Here is a 14,904-nt window from a genome sequence, read left to right as displayed (position 1 = left end):
GCGGTGGATTTGGGACCATCAAAGGCTTCGGAAATCTAATCCACTTTATCAGGGGCACCAAGAAACACCCGCAGTGAGAGCCAGAAGCATTCGCGCTCCTCTGAGTTCCAGCGGATTATCTCCATTTTCCTTTTTTTAGTGCCAAAACCAACCCCACCCACCCCTTCCAGGTCTGCTCTCCAGCTCCCTGTACATCGCTCTGGTCTCCCGTCCCCTGTCCGTCCGTCCTCGGCCGTGCTGCCCCTCCGCAGCGGTTCATCCTTCGTCACTCGCCCCATCGGTCCCGTACCCCACGGGCTTCTCTGCGCAAAGGGGGCATGCGGGAGCTTGTTGATGAAAACGGGTTATGAGGAGAAAAAAAAAAACCACAACACAAAAAACCTATAAAATAAATACTGAACTCCTGGTTAATGTCTGTGTGTGTTAATTCTTGGGGCAGAAAACACCTTTAAAGCAAAAGCTGCTTCTGCGTTGGGTCTGAGGAGGGGGGGGAACCTTCCTCTCTCCCTGGAGCCCCAGGTGCTTTGCGGTCCCAAAATACCCCACACCTTCCTAAAACTCTTGTTAAAGTGCTGATATCCTTTCTCGAAATAAAAATACCCCATGCAAACCCCAGCCTCCTCCTGCCCGGGGCCAGGCCCCCATTTTGGGTTAAAATCCCCTTTATTTTTAATTTTTAGTTGCTGAGGGGCCTGGGGCAGCCCCTTTAGCTTGCTTGTCTCTCTCCCCCCGCAGGTCAGCTCCCGAGGCCGGACCCGCCGCCACCTCCCGCCACAGCCAAAGCCGCTCCTGCACCTTTGGTTTGTTTTTCTTTTTTAATTAATTTCTTTTTTTTTAATTATTATTTTTAGCTCCCGCCCGCGCCCCGCCCCTTCCCGCGTGCTGCGGGGCGCGGCCTCCTTGTTGGCCGGACGCAACCACCGCCGCGAAGGGAGGGGGGACACCCCACTCCCGCCCCACGGAATGGAGGGGGACACGCCGCGCAGCCCCACGCACAGTGACTGAGCGGGTGTGGGGCCGCTCTGGGAACAACCCGCTTCCCTCCGTTTTAAAAATTAGTTATTTAATTTAATGGTTTTGTCTTAGCCCCCCCCCCCCCGCGGTGAGTTGGGCACGGCCGCGGGGCGGGGAGCGCGGCGTGGGCCGGGATGTGGCGGGCGCTGCGCAGGCTGCGGGGCGGCGGGTGAGTGCGGGGGCCCCGTCCCGTCCCCTCTGCCTCGGGGTGCGGGGTGAGGGGGCTGCCAAACCCGAGCAAAACCGCGAACCCCCCCGAATCCCCCCTTCCCACGCGTGGCGGGGCGTTGCGGGCGGGAGTCCCGCGGGGTGCGGGCTCAAGGGCAGCACCGGGTCCCCTGCGCTGTGCGTTGCCTTTAGGCGCTTTTCCAGGCCCGGCCCTGCCGTGCTTCGTGCTGGGCACCTTCCCCCCCGCCAAGCGCAGGCTCTTCCTCCCCTTCTTCGCCTTTTTTTCCCCTTTTTGCCCCTTTTTTGGGGCAGTATTGCTGAAATGGGCAATTTAATGCTCAAGCGGGGTTGGGAAACACGTAGCCTGGAGCTGCCAAGGCCCCGTGCCAGCCCGGCTTTTGCCCCCGCGCCCTGGACTTTGGCAGGAGCTGGCGGGGTGTTGGGGCATTGGAGCGAACCGCAGCGATTTGGAGCTCGCCCTGAGCGTCATCCCTTGGAAATGCCTTTTCCAGCACCTTCTGCATAGCAAAGAGCAGAGCGAGGGGCGGCTGAGGGAGCTGGGGGATTTAGCCTGGAGAAAAGGAGGCTGAAGGGAGACCTTCTCTCTCTCTACAACTGCCTGAAAGGAGGGTGTAGTGAGGGGGGGGTCGGTCTCTTCTCCCAGGTAACAAGCGATAGGATTGAGAGGAAACGGCCTCAAGTTGTGCCAGGGGAGGTTTAGATGGGAGATCAGGGACAATTTCTTCCCCAAAGGGTTGTCAAGCACTGGCACAGGCTGCCCAGGGCAGTGGTGGAGTCCCCATCCCTGGGGGGATTTAAAAGCCGTGTAGATGTGGTGCTGAGGGACATGGGTTAGTGGTGGGCTGGGCGGTGTTGGGTTAATGGTTGGACTCGATGATCTTAAAGGTCCTTCCCAACCCAAACAATTCTGTGATTCTGTGTGAGCCAGATGGGAGAGACGTCCAGGCTCAGTTCCCAGCTCCGGCATCACCATCTGATGGGCGGGATGGAGCCCAGGCGTGGTACCACGGTGCCGTGCCTGGGCATGTGTAGCTGGTTTTGGCGCAGCGTTATGTGATGAAACACGTGTTACGTGGAGGTTGGGGTGTGGAGGGAAGGAGGAAACCAGGGGAGATGTCAGCGTCTGTCTTGCTCCTCTCCTAGGCGGAGATGGCAGCACCGCTCGGCCATCGAGGTGACCAACGAGCCCATCCTCGAGTTTAAGCCAGGGAGCCCCGAGCGAGCAGCACTTCAGAAGGTACCACCGCAGGGGATCGGCCTTTTTGGGGTGTTTAAGGTTCTGATTTGTGCTCTGGTTCTGCACGGCAGCCCCGAGCTTCTTCCTGGGGTGAGGGCAGCTCGGTCCTGCCCAGCCCAGCTCCTTCCTTGTGGGGACAGTTGGAGTTGTAACTCCTGTCCCCGTTCTCCCAGGTCTGTCCCCAGGTCTCCCTTTGCCTTGGAGGATGGAAGGGGGGGGTGGCTGGTGGAGGTCTGCGCGTGCAGCTCCCACCACCGTGCTCTCCTCCCCTCGCTTAGGCGCTCGCTGAGCTGAAGGGCAAGACAGAAGCCATCCCGTGCGTGATCGGGGGAGAAGAGGTGTGGACGCCGACGGTGCGGTACCAGCTGTCGGTGAGTTTGGGGGAAAACTGATTTAACGAGTGAGAACAGAGCAGGGGGATGTGCCCGGCAGGACGGGGGTCTGTCAGACCGATAACTACGGAGGCTTTTCTTCTCTTTTCAGCCATTCAACCATGCGCACAAGGTGGCCAAGTACTGCTACGCCGACAAGGTGGGTGCACCTCATTGCCCTCCCTCTTCCTTTCATTTTTTTGGGGGAGGAAGGGAGGCAGCAGCACTTCACCGGGGCTTAGCGAGCCTTATCTCACAGCCAGGTCGCGAGGCTTGCGGTGAGATTGCTGGTTAGAAGTCTGGATGAAACGCAAATCGCTGCTCAGGTTGTGAGCAGGGAGGCTCCAGGGGTGGGTGGGTGTTGGCTTCTGAAGTCCCAGGGGATCTTGGAACAAATCAGTCCCAGGAGCTGCAAATTTGGGGTTGTGATGTGGTTTGTGCCTTTTGCTTTCCTCTCCGACCTGGTGACGGGGAGGTGGTGGGTTCCTCCTTGCTGCCTTTCCCCTTTTTCTTCCGCAGGAGCTCATTAACAAAGCCATTAACGCTGCCTTGGCAGCGAGGAAGGAATGGGACCTGAAACCTGTCCAGGACCGAGCCCAGATCTTCCTGAAGGCGGCTGACATGCTGAGCGGCCCGAGGCGAGCAGAGGTGCTGGCCAAAACCATGATCGGGCAGGTAAGGATTGACCCAGCAGATAGCTGGGGTGAACGGGGGGGGATCTGGGGAGCCAGGAGCCAGGGAAGCCAGGCAGGGAGAGCTGCCAAGGGATTTCTTGGCCTTGGGAAGGGCTGTAATGTTAGAAGTGCCTGTAGCTGGGCTCCAGGGGGAAACAGACTGATCCTAAAGCTGGTCCTGAAGCTGATCCTGAAGCTGATCCTTACCTCTTTGCTGAGAAAGAAGGGAGGTGAAGCTGAGGGTCCTCCATGGCAACAGGATCAACTGACATGGGCTGCGATGATCAGGGATTACCCGTGCGAAACGCCGCAGCAGCCCTGGCTTTCCCAGGGGAGGCACTGAAGGGTGAACACGGGTGGATGTGACATCCCCTGGCACGGGCACGGGCTGCGTTTGCCTCCGCTCGGTGCGAAGGAGACGTGGTGGGATGGGGGGGGGCTTGCAGGAGGCCACATCTTTTTGGAAGCGAGCATGTGGTGTGTGAGAGAGGCACCCCACAACCCGCATCCGGACGCGCCGTGCCGCACCGCTGCGGCTTTTATTTGTGCTTTTACTTGACGCGGCCTCTCCCGGCAGGGTAAAACCGTCATCCAGGCGGAGATCGATGCTGCTGCCGAGCTCATAGACTTCTTCCGATTCAATGCCAAGTACGCCGTGGAGCTGGAGACCAGCCAGCCCATCAGTGTGGACGTCAGCACCAACAGCATGGTCTACCGGGGGCTGGAGGTGAGGAGAAGGGCTGGGGCTGTGCCCCCTGCTTCGGGAGGACCCTTTTGTGCCCCAAGCTGTGGTGTCATGCCATGGTGAGAGGGGACACCCGCCCCATCCCTCTCCTCTCCCACCCACAGGGGTTCGTGGCAGCTGTCTCTCCCTTCAACTTCACGGCGATCGGTGGCAACCTGGCAGGGGCTCCGGCGCTGATGGTGAGTGTCGTGGTGGGGTTTAAGGAGAGCCAGGGGCGGAGGGGGCAGTCTGGAGAAGGGCTGGGAGAAGGATCTGGTCCCCCCGAGGCTGTGGTTTGCCTGGTCTGGGATCCACAAGGAGTGAATTTGGCCTCCCTGGTTCTCTGGTGCTGTTCGATAGGAGGCACCTGGGGTGGTCCCCTTGATTTCAATCAGCTGCCTTGCAATTAAGCTCGGGTGTCTTTAATTACAAGAAGACATTCTAGTGGCTGGATTTTCGACCTGTCCACTCATGGACAGGTGTGATGGGGGAAGTGTTGGAAAAGAAAAAACTGCCCGGACCTCCTCTTCTGGGGTTTTTATGCTGAAGTAAGTTGTCTCTTCACTCCTAGGCTGGATTTCGGACTGAGAGAAGGGCAGGATGCTGCAGGAGGGAGATGAGAAATACATCAGGGTTTTGTTTTCCTGCGTGGTGCTTGCTCTGTGAACTGGAGGGGCCTCAAGGTGTTGTCATGACACAGAAGTGCAATCAGTTTGTAATTGCTCAGGTTCCTCTTGGAGGATGCTTTTTGGGTACAGTGGGTGTGTTAGGGTGAAGGTAGGAGGGAGCAGGTCATGGCCCTGGCGTTGAGCACTGAATGGGGAGACCAGAGATCCTGGGAGACACGAAAGACGGTCCAAAAAGTCAAAATATTGTTAAACAGCATTTTTGTATGTCTCACCCCAACGTGCCCATCAAGCACGGGGAGCACCTGCCTTTGCAGGGTGGGTTTTTGGGGAGGGACTAATAACCTGATGAATTTGGGCCAGGATTAATTAATTTATTATTGCAATGGAAAAAAAAAAACACAAAATTGTCCTGAGCTCTTTACTAATTAGGCTCTGGTTTCATCCTGGCACCAAAGATGGTCCCTCCAGCAGTCGTGTCCTGTGTTGGAGGTGGAAGGGGCTGCGATGAGGGACAGCACCAAGCTTTTAGTTTGGGGACATCACGTTTAAAGACATATTCAAGGTGAAGCATTTGAACCGGTCACTTTTGCAGGGGAGGAGTCATCCAAACTCATCCCAGAGCAGATGAACCTTGCTGGGATGGGGCAAGCCCTGTAGGCAGGTCTGGGTGAGCTGTTGTGGGCATCCCGCAGCTCACCCACCTCTCCCTCCTCCTCGAGCGTGACGATAAATTCCCACCGGGCTGCTGCAGCGCGATGAGATCCCCCCGCTCGCCCTGGACCCGGGGCAAAAAGGAGCAGAGCATCAGCGGGTGGCTTGGAAAGCTCAGCGGCAGGGGGTACCTGGAATTAAATTTAGGAGAAAATGGTACTTAATAGGCGGATGTTAATTACAGCCGCAGTGTTTTAGGCACCACAGTGCGCTTCCCAGGGGATTAAACGTTCTTGCCTAAATAGCTGGAGAGATCAACGTGGTTAATGCCACTGCGGCGTCCGGAGCAGGGATTTCCTTGTCACCGGAGCAGTTGCTGCACCACAGCAGTGTCCAGTCTCTCTCCAGCTGTGGTCCCAGTTAGATTTCCCAGTTGCCTGGAGATTTTTTTGCAGAGTGTGGTTTTGTTTTCTCACTGTTTGGAGTGGAAGGATTAGCGGGGGGGGCAGGAAGGAGCTTTGCCCACACTGTGAGTCCCTGGAATCCTGTTTCCCGAGACATAAAACAGGTCTGTGTGTCCCGGCTCCTCTTCAGGGAAGGCAAAGCTCTGCGTCCCCGGCAAGGGAGGGTGGGGAAGGCTGGCACAGCGACCCGGTGCTGGGGAGGGGGAGGATTTTTGTGCCTTGAGCTGACCTGGGCAATCACAGCCCCTTTCAAACCCGATGTTGGGGGTAAAAGGTAGGTGTGAATCGCCCAAAGGTGCCCTTGCTCTGGTCCCATCCAGGACAGGCTTTTCCCAGAGCGTTTCAGCATTGCCTCCCCGTGTTTGGGCTGAAGCCTTTCCTCGTGTGCTTTGTCCTCTCCCCCCAGGGAAACGTGGTCCTGTGGAAGCCCAGCGACACCGCCCTGCTCTCCAGCTACGCCGTCTACAAGATCCTTCTCGAAGCCGGGCTCCCTCCCAACGTCGTGCAGTTCGTGCCGGCGGACGGGCCCGTGTTTGGAGACGCCGTCACGAGCTCCGAGCACTTCTGCGGGCTCAACTTCACCGGCAGCGTGCCGTACGTCGGGGAGGGGAGCGGCGGGGGGAGAGGGGCGAGGAGCTGCCGGCTCAGACGGTGCTGGGGGCTCGTCTGCTGCTCCTTTGAACATGTAGGACAGCGCTGGGCAGGGCAGCAGGCACACAACTGGCCGTCCTTCCACGATGTAATTAAGGGAGGGTTTTAAAACTGAGGAAAAGAAGTGTCAAACCAGGTTTTCTTGCTGCAGGGGGTTTCTGTTGCTAAACTCCAGGCACAGAGAATAGACAAACTCACGTGTGTCACTGCCCTGGCTCTGGGGGATGCTGTGATTTGGCTTAACGAGCCTCACCGCGCTGGCAGAGCGATGCCAGCTCCGGGTAGATTCGCAAGCTGGTGCTCTGCCTGCGTGTCAGGGTGTGTTAGTGACGCTGAGGGCCCTGGCAGCCTGCAACTGGCTGTTAAACCCGGGGACCCCGCTCCACTGGTGAAGGACACGGTCTGATGAGCATCGTGCTTTAAAGGTGGGAAGCTCATAAATCAGTATTAGCGGCCGTGCCCCCGGGTGGGAGGTTATTAGCATTTTTATTGTTTTGCAGCCAAGGGGTTTGTCACAGTAAGGACCGAAAGGAAGGGAGGGGAGAGGAGAAGAACAGAAACTTCTGCTGGACGCTCGCTCCTGGGTCTGCCCTGTGACACTGCATCAGTTTCTTATTTTTTTAAAACGAGGGGGTGGTTGTGTAGTGCCATTGCTTTGAGAACTTGGGTCTCCTTCTCAGCTAGCACCTCCTCTTCTGCTTGCAGGCATCCCTTCTTTTGGGGCTAGACGCAGGGGTTTGCTGGGGTCCCCTTCAGCAGGGCACGGCACCCAGATGTGCCTTTACCAAGTGCCACCCCTGGGCAAAGGCAAGAGCGTGCTAACCAGCTCCTCTTTTCTCTTCCAGGACGTTCAAGCGGCTCTGGAAGCAGGTATCCGAAAACCTGGATCGCTACCGCAATTTCCCACGCCTGGCTGGAGGTAACGGCCACTTCTGACACCTTGTTTTGGGAGTGGGGAGGCCATGCAGGGCTGGGGGGTTCAGTTTCTCCCCTGCTCCGGGAGAAACTAAAGCGATGGCCAGGATTCCTGCAGGTCCTGCACGTGGGTCGGGGCAATCCCAAGCACAAATACAGGACGGGCAGAGAATGGATTGAGAGCAGCCCTGAGGAGAAGGACTTGGGGGTGATGGGTGACGAGAAGCTCACCATGAGCTGGCAACGTGCGCTGGCAGCCCAGAAAGCCAACGGTGTCCTGGGCTGCATCCCCAGCAGCGTGGCCAGCAGGGCGAGGGAGGGGATTCTGCCCCTCTGCTCCACTCTCGGGAGACCCCCCCTGCAGTGCTGCGTCCAGCTCTGGGGACCCCAACATGAGAAGGACACGGAACTGTTGGAGCGAGTCCAGAGGAGGCCACAGAGATGCTCAGAGGGCTGGAGCCCCTCTGCTGTGGAGACAGGCTGAGAGAGCTGGGGCTGTTCAGCCTGGAGAAGAGAAGGCTCTGGGGAGACCTTCTAGCACCTTCCAGTACCTGAAGGGGCCACAGGAAAGCTGGAGAGGGGCTTTTTACAAGGACATGGAGTGACAGGACGAGGGGGAATGGTTTTAAACTGAAAGAGGGGAGATTGAGATGAGATATGAGGAAGAAATTCTTTGCCGTGAGGGTGGTGAGACCCTGGCCCAGGTTGCCCAGAGCAGCTGTGGCTGCCCCCTCCCTGGCAGTGTTCAAGACCAGGTTGGATGGGGCTGGGAGCAACCTGGGCTGATGGAAGGTGTCCCTGCCCGTGGCAGGGGGGTTGGAACTGGATGGGCTTTAAGGTCCCTCCAACCCAAACCAGTCTGTGGTTCCTCTCCTTGTGAGCAGAGAGCAAATGACCCTGTGAGCTGTGTCCTGTCCACCCTCTATGGCAGAGGCATAAAGCCTGTTCCCGTGGGTATTTGGAGGAGCTGATGGCACCGGCTCCCACCAGTGGGGAGCTGTCACTCGGGCGGGAGGCAGTGACGCTCTGGGGTGGCAGAGCCTCCGTGCTGAGGTCGGGAACTGGGGCCGGTCCCTTTTCCATCAGCTCTGTGAGCCTGCTCCAGCTCTGGGGTTGTGCTCCCCGGCATCGTGGCACTGTCCCTGTTCCCCATGGACTGGGCAGGGCTTGCGAGGGACCTGGATGTAGCTTGTGCTTTCCGGAGGCAGCGCAGCCCTGAAAGCTCCTCACTGACCCTTTTTTCCTCCTTTCTCCGGGACCAGAGTGCGGAGGGAAGAACTTCCACCTGGTGCACAGCTCGGCCGACGTGGGCAGCGTGGTGAACGGGACCCTGCGCTCGGCCTTCGAGTACGGCGGCCAGAAATGCTCGGCTTGCTCTCGCCTCTACGCCCCGGACTCGCTGTGGCCCCAGATCAAAGAGAAACTGCTGGAGGAGCACGGGAAGATCAAAGTGGGAGACGTGAGCGGAGCTGCCGGGCTGCTGAAGGGCTTTGCGGCTCAGCGGGTGGTTGATGGGATTAAAGACTGCGGTAACTGGCTACTAATTCCTATTGAACCGAGCTTTTTATCCACTGGTTCTCCCCACCGCCGCCCTCAGTCCCCCCTCCTCCCCTTCATCTTTTTTTTTTTTTAGTGATTAGAAATTAACTTGTAGCCAGCGTCTGTGGGAAGGATTGTGCAAGTCGCCGAGTACCACAGACTAATTGAAAAGGGGTGGCTTGTGCCCTCGACCAGGGGTGTGTTGGGAGCAGGGGGGAGCTGTTATTTGGGGAATTTCAGCTCCTCCTAATTTCAGAGTTAACTTTTTTGGCACGGTGTGTACTCACATCCCCTCCTTTCTGGCTTCCCACAGCCCGCCCAGGACTTTGGGACGTTTTTCTCTGCAGTGATCGATGACAAGGTGAGCTCACCTCTGCTGTTTTCTACTGATGAGAAGGTAACACCACCAGGCTTCATTAAATGTTGGGTTAAATGTTTTTTTTTTTATTGCTTACAGCAAAGTATGAACATCAGTGATGAGTTAGAGCTGGTTATCAGCCCTCTTCTGCTCCCTCCTGGACTATTGCATGCCTCAGTCACTGCCCCACTTGAAAAATGGATTATTTTGCTGAGAAACTCTCTCAGACATAAGGTTCAGGGTGCCCAGGACCATATTTCCAGCTCCCACTCACCCTTCTGAGCTGGAAGAGCACTAAGAGCAGCACAGCCCTGAAACGGATTGCCCAAACTTCCTTTTAGACGCCCCCCAGCCCACACTTTTTTTTTTTTTTTAATTATTATTTCCTTTTCTCAGTCTTTTGCACGGATAAAGAAATGGATCGAGCACGCCAAGAAGTCAGCCAACCTCACCATCCTGGCAGGAGGCAGCTGCGACGACAGCGTCGGGTACTTCGTGGAGCCGTGCATCGTGGAGAGCAAAGACCCGCGGGACCCCATCATGAAAGAGGTGAGAGCTTGTGGGGAGCTGGTGGGAAAGGGGCAAGAGGGGCTGTAGGTGCCCATCCCGCGATGGCTGCTGGGTGCGTGGAGGTGAGTTGTACAGTAAGATGGTGCAGGGATAGAGTCATAGAATCAATCATCAAATCGTTTGGGTTGGGAAGGACCTTTAAGATCACCGAGTCCAACCTTTAACCCAGCACTGCCAAGGCCACCACTAACCCATGTCCCTCAGCACCACATCTACACGGCTTTTAAATCCCCCCAGGGATGGGGACTCCACCAGTTCCCTGGGCAGCCTGTTCCAGTGCTTGACAACCCTTTCGGGGAAGAAATTGTCCCTGATCTCCAACCTAAACCTCCCCTGGCGCAACTTGAGGCCGTTTCCTCTCGTCCTGTCACTTGTTACCTGGGAGGAGACCAACCCCCACCTCACTACACCCTCCTTTCAGGCAGTTGTAGAGAGCGAGAAGGTCTCCCCTCAGCCTCCTTTTCTCCAGGCTAAACACCCCCAGCTCCCTCAGCTGCTCCCCAGAAGTTCTCCAGACCCTTCTCCTTGTGCTCCAGACCCTTCACCACCTTCGTTGCCCTTCTCTGGAGTCACTCCAGCACCTCAAGGTCTTTCTTGTAGTGAGAGGCCCAAAACTGACCCCAGGATTCAAGGTGTGGCCTCACCAGTGCTGAATCCAGGGGGGGCCGATCCCTGCCCTCGTCCTGCTGGCCCACACCAGTGCTGATACAAGCCAGGATGCTGGTGGCCAGCTTGGCCACCTGGGCACACTGCTGGCTCGTATTCAGCCGGCTATTGACCAACAAACGTTGATTTGTTGATCAGGATGTTCCTCTTCCTCACGATTCTATCTAACGGGGTGCTGAAGCGCCCACCACTTATTTTTGGAGGCTGTCCCCACTGAGTGCTTTATTATTTTTTGCTTTATAGGAAATTTTTGGCCCAGTCCTGACGGTGTACGTGTACCCGGAGCAGCGGTACAAGGAGGTCCTGGAGCTCATCGACACCACGACGCCCTATGGCCTCACGGGGGCGATCTTTGCCCGGGAGAAGTGAGTGCCCAAACCCTTCTGCCTTCAGCATCCCCACACACCAGCGATGCTCTTCCCCTTCTGGGCTGAGCCCTCCTACCTCCCTTCCCTCCTGTGCTGCCTGCTGAGGAGGAGAGAAAGTGTTTCCCGCAAACCTTACGCTGCATTTAGCCCTCTGAGGAGGGAAGGGGAGGCACCTAAGGGGGTTTCTCAGCCCAAAAATGCTTTTTTTCAGTGAGAAACTATCCCCAAGGTGACATTTGGAGCGTATAGGAGGATGGACCCAACCCTCTTAAGCAGGAGGAGGGCCAAGAGCAGTGCAACCCCAGAGGGACCATCCTTGAGTTACAATCACCTTCATTTTATAACAATAAAACTTAGAAACAAACTAAAAGAAAATAAAATGGGGATAATGGAATTGAGTTCTAAATATGCACAGCCAGTTTCAGTGCGTGTTAAACGACGTGCAGCCCTGGAAGTGTGTACAGAGAAACGCAAACACGCTTTTTGCACAATTTTAATTGCTCTAGAGGAGTAGAAGAGGTGTAGAAGAGGCCCCCACGCAAGGTTTTACCATTGTGTCGTGGTCACAGCCCTTCCTGTCCCTCCTTAGGGGAATCATCGACGAAGCCAGGAGCCTTCTGCGCAACGCCGCCGGCAACTTCTACATCAACGATAAGTCGACAGGAGCCGTTGTAGCTCAGCAGCCCTTTGGAGGCTCCCGCATCTCTGGTGAGACCACAAACTCCTCTCTGGAGATGGAAATCAGCTGCACGGCCGCACGTTGAGCTGCATCCCCCTCTGGCTCAGTCCCCCATCCTCCATCTCGTGGTCACCGACTCTTTTTTTTCCCTTCTGCAACAGGCACCAATGACAAACCTGGTGGCCCCCACTACATCCTGCGCTGGACGTCTCCCCAGGCCATCAAAGAAACGCACGTGCCGCTGACGGACTGGCGCTACGCCTACATGCAGTGATGCCTTCACCCCTGCCCCGCACCGGTACTACTGACCTTCGACGCACAAGAGTGGCTTCGCAGCTGCAAGCTTAAAAAAGCACTTAAATCTACTGATCTGTAACCTTGACAAGCTTAGGTTTTATTTTTAAAGACAAATTTCTATTATTAAATTAACTCAAAAAAAAGTCCTTATGGTTTTCTTAGTCATGTAAGTGTGCTTAGTTAATTAATTAAGGGCTGGCTGGAGGTGAGGTTGCATATCTGGACCCCAGGTTCCCTTTGCCTCCTGTTTTGTCCATCCCGAGTGGTCTAGTGCAGTTCCCTCCCGACGGGGCTGGAATTAAAGCTGCAGATTGGCATTAAGGGGCTTGTCCTGTCCTGGTCACTTGTAAAAAGCAATGTCCCTCCCTTCTCTGTCCCCAAGCCCTCCCGTGCCCTGCAGAGCGTGAGCTGCACCAGCAGAAATCACTGGAAGTCCCAGGCTGCCTGTACCAGGCGCTGTGGGAAGTTTTAAACCACAGATCCGTGCAGTGGGAGCCCTGAGCTGTATTTTTCTCCCCATTCCTGAGCAATGGGAAAGCCTCCACCACCCCCCAAGGCTTTTGATGTAGGAGGAGAACTTGGCAGAAGGTGCATGGTGCCTGGAGAGTGCTGTGCTGCTTAGAAATGACTTTTAAGCGCCTTATTTCCCCCCTCTGAAGCCAAGGGCCGGGGTTACCTGCCCGTTACCTTGCACCTGGTCTCCTGCTGTGCTCAGATGGAGCAGCAACACCCCACTTGGTCCCCCTGTTTCATTGCTGGTGGCAAGGCCAAGCTACCTCCGGTGCTTCCCATCGGTTCTTGGCTGCTTCCCCTGCTCCGATCCTGGCACGTCCGCTGGAAGGGAGTGGAAAGATTTTAAGAGAAGGTGTTTCAGTGATAGGAAAGTTCCTGCACAAGCTGCTTGGGTGGATGCAGCATCCCCCACCCTCAAAAGGAATTTAAGTATCAACAGGAGGTGCTGGGATAGCGACAGGTCTGCACTAATTAGAGGAAGACGCATTTCCCAGCCTGTTGTGCTCTGACCAGGACCCCACTCGTGTCCTGGGGAGCTGCTCTTTGCCACGGGCCCATCTCCGAGGCTCTGCAAGCTGCTGAGTTCAGAAGTTAAATAAATCTGGTCTGACCTTCGTGGTCCCCCCGTTGCTGTGACCTGCGCGGGCTCTGCCTCCCCATCAGCGAGGTCTCACCGGGTGGGTCCTATAATGCAAACAGGAAAAGGGATCTTAGCCACAAAGTCCTGCACCCTTCCAGGATCATTTCTGATTTAGAAACGTCTGCATTTGTAACACCGACAATTAATAATGGTTCCATTAGCAGGATTTGCAGATAGAGTGGATAACCCTGTTAAGGCTCTTGTAATAAGCATTAAATATTGATCTTGCCTGTGCCTGGGCTGGTGTTTAGCAGGCAGGTCAGGAACGAGCTGCATTAATATCTGTGAATCCTGGTTTAACTGAGAAAATTCACAATAAAATAAATTACAAAACTTAATGTTCTTGTATGAGTTATTTCTTCAAAGTGTTGCCAAATAAAGAGCCAGATGGAGCGTGCATTTGGTACCTTTAGTGCATGAAATGTGGTAAGATGGGGACAATGAGGCACTCCCCAAAACCTTCAGCCCCTGACCAGGCTGGTGCTGTTGGTCCCAGCAGCTCTCTCCAGCTTTGGGCCCTGACTGCAGGTCCTCCTTCATGCTGCTGCACCCAACCCTTGTGTAAACTCATTATTTCTTAGAAAAACACCTCTCTGCTCTCATCTTTAGCAGCTAAGCCAGGACACCTGGGCTGTCACAGCTCTTTGTGCACATGCTCACACTGCAGAGACCCCCTCAAAAATCAGCTGCCCATCCCAGAGAGTTAAAAAAAAAAAGAAAAAAAACAAAACAGACCCAGTTTTTTATTTTCTGCTAAAATTAAGATGTTCTCCTTGCATGAGGATGAGAGAGGTGGGAACAATCGAGTCAGTGCCTAATTCAATATCATCCAGGTTACTACAAAGCCGCCTCGTGCTGCATACTGGGAGGGCACGTGGGAGTCCAGTTCAGCTCCAAAAAAAAAAAAACCCAAAACCCAAACAAAAAACCACCCCAATCTCACAGCAGGAGGGAAAGCACCAGCCTCACACCAACTTCAGGGCTGGTCTCCAAAGCCCTGGAGATCATCCAGGTGGGACCACAGCGCTGTCCCATTCAGCCAAGTCACCTCCTGCCACCCAACTTGGGCCAATTTCCCCCAAAGCTCCTCAAAGGGCATCCCTGAACCCTTCCAGCCTGGCTCATCAGCTCATTTACATCTCATTAAGGGCTCTGCCTCGCCGGGGATCCCGGGAGCCGCAGCCCAGGAGCTCCTGAGAGCTGCTGCCTTTGGCTCACGCCTTTTATGACTTAAGGCCAGAGTGTCAAGTGGATTTTTTTTTTTTTTTTTTTTAAGCCTTAACTCTGAATTTCATGGCTTTTGTGACTTCAAACCAGTCCCCTAATGCTATTTAGGGGCTTTTTGAAGGTGTTAAATGCTTCAGGAGGTGTTTGGGAGAGGCAGGACCCCCACAGCAGACTCCCCGGCCTGCTCTGATGCTCCTGGACTGCTCTGCCCTACATTGGGATGGGTTAAAAAATCTGTGGGGAGGGAGGGAGAGATGAGGAAAGGGGTCTGGGGAAAGATTGGGGCTCTGCGTGATCCCGCAGTGCTCAGTAAAGAGAGGCAACAGGTTTGGAGCATCTCGGAAGGGTTCTGGAGCTGGTCTGGCTCACGGCAGGTCCCCACCACATCCTGAAGTGCTCAGAGCCGGGCGGGAGCCTGAGCCAGGCTCGCTCTAGGAGGCAGCAGATTTTTTTTCCCCTCCAATAACCCCCGGCTCCATCTGCCTCCCATTAGCAGCCCCGGCCGAGGCTAATTGCCAGATCAAACCC

General features: G+C 55.6%; 1 protein-coding gene across 1 annotated transcript; it reads left to right on the top strand.

Moving 5' to 3' along the window:
- The first annotated feature begins 1,082 nt into the window (after positions 1-1,082).
- Positions 1,083-13,487, top strand: ALDH4A1 (aldehyde dehydrogenase 4 family member A1). The gene is made up of 15 exons (XM_068414881.1): positions 1,083-1,183; positions 2,347-2,440; positions 2,719-2,811; positions 2,924-2,971; positions 3,331-3,486; positions 4,063-4,212; positions 4,335-4,409; positions 6,360-6,547; positions 7,450-7,523; positions 8,782-8,978; positions 9,372-9,419; positions 9,813-9,965; positions 10,896-11,017; positions 11,610-11,728; positions 11,861-13,487. The coding sequence occupies exons 1-15, from the start codon at positions 1,149-1,151 to the stop codon at positions 11,971-11,973; spliced, it is 1,665 nt and encodes a 554-aa protein (XP_068270982.1). The 5' UTR covers positions 1,083-1,148; the 3' UTR covers positions 11,974-13,487.
- The last annotated feature ends 1,417 nt before the right edge of the window (positions 13,488-14,904 follow it).

Source organism: Nyctibius grandis, chromosome 17 (assembly GCF_013368605.1).
Source record: "Nyctibius grandis isolate bNycGra1 chromosome 17, bNycGra1.pri, whole genome shotgun sequence".
Taxonomy (NCBI): domain Eukaryota; kingdom Metazoa; phylum Chordata; class Aves; order Nyctibiiformes; family Nyctibiidae; genus Nyctibius; species Nyctibius grandis.
This window is presented reverse-complemented; position numbering and strand designations above follow the sequence as displayed.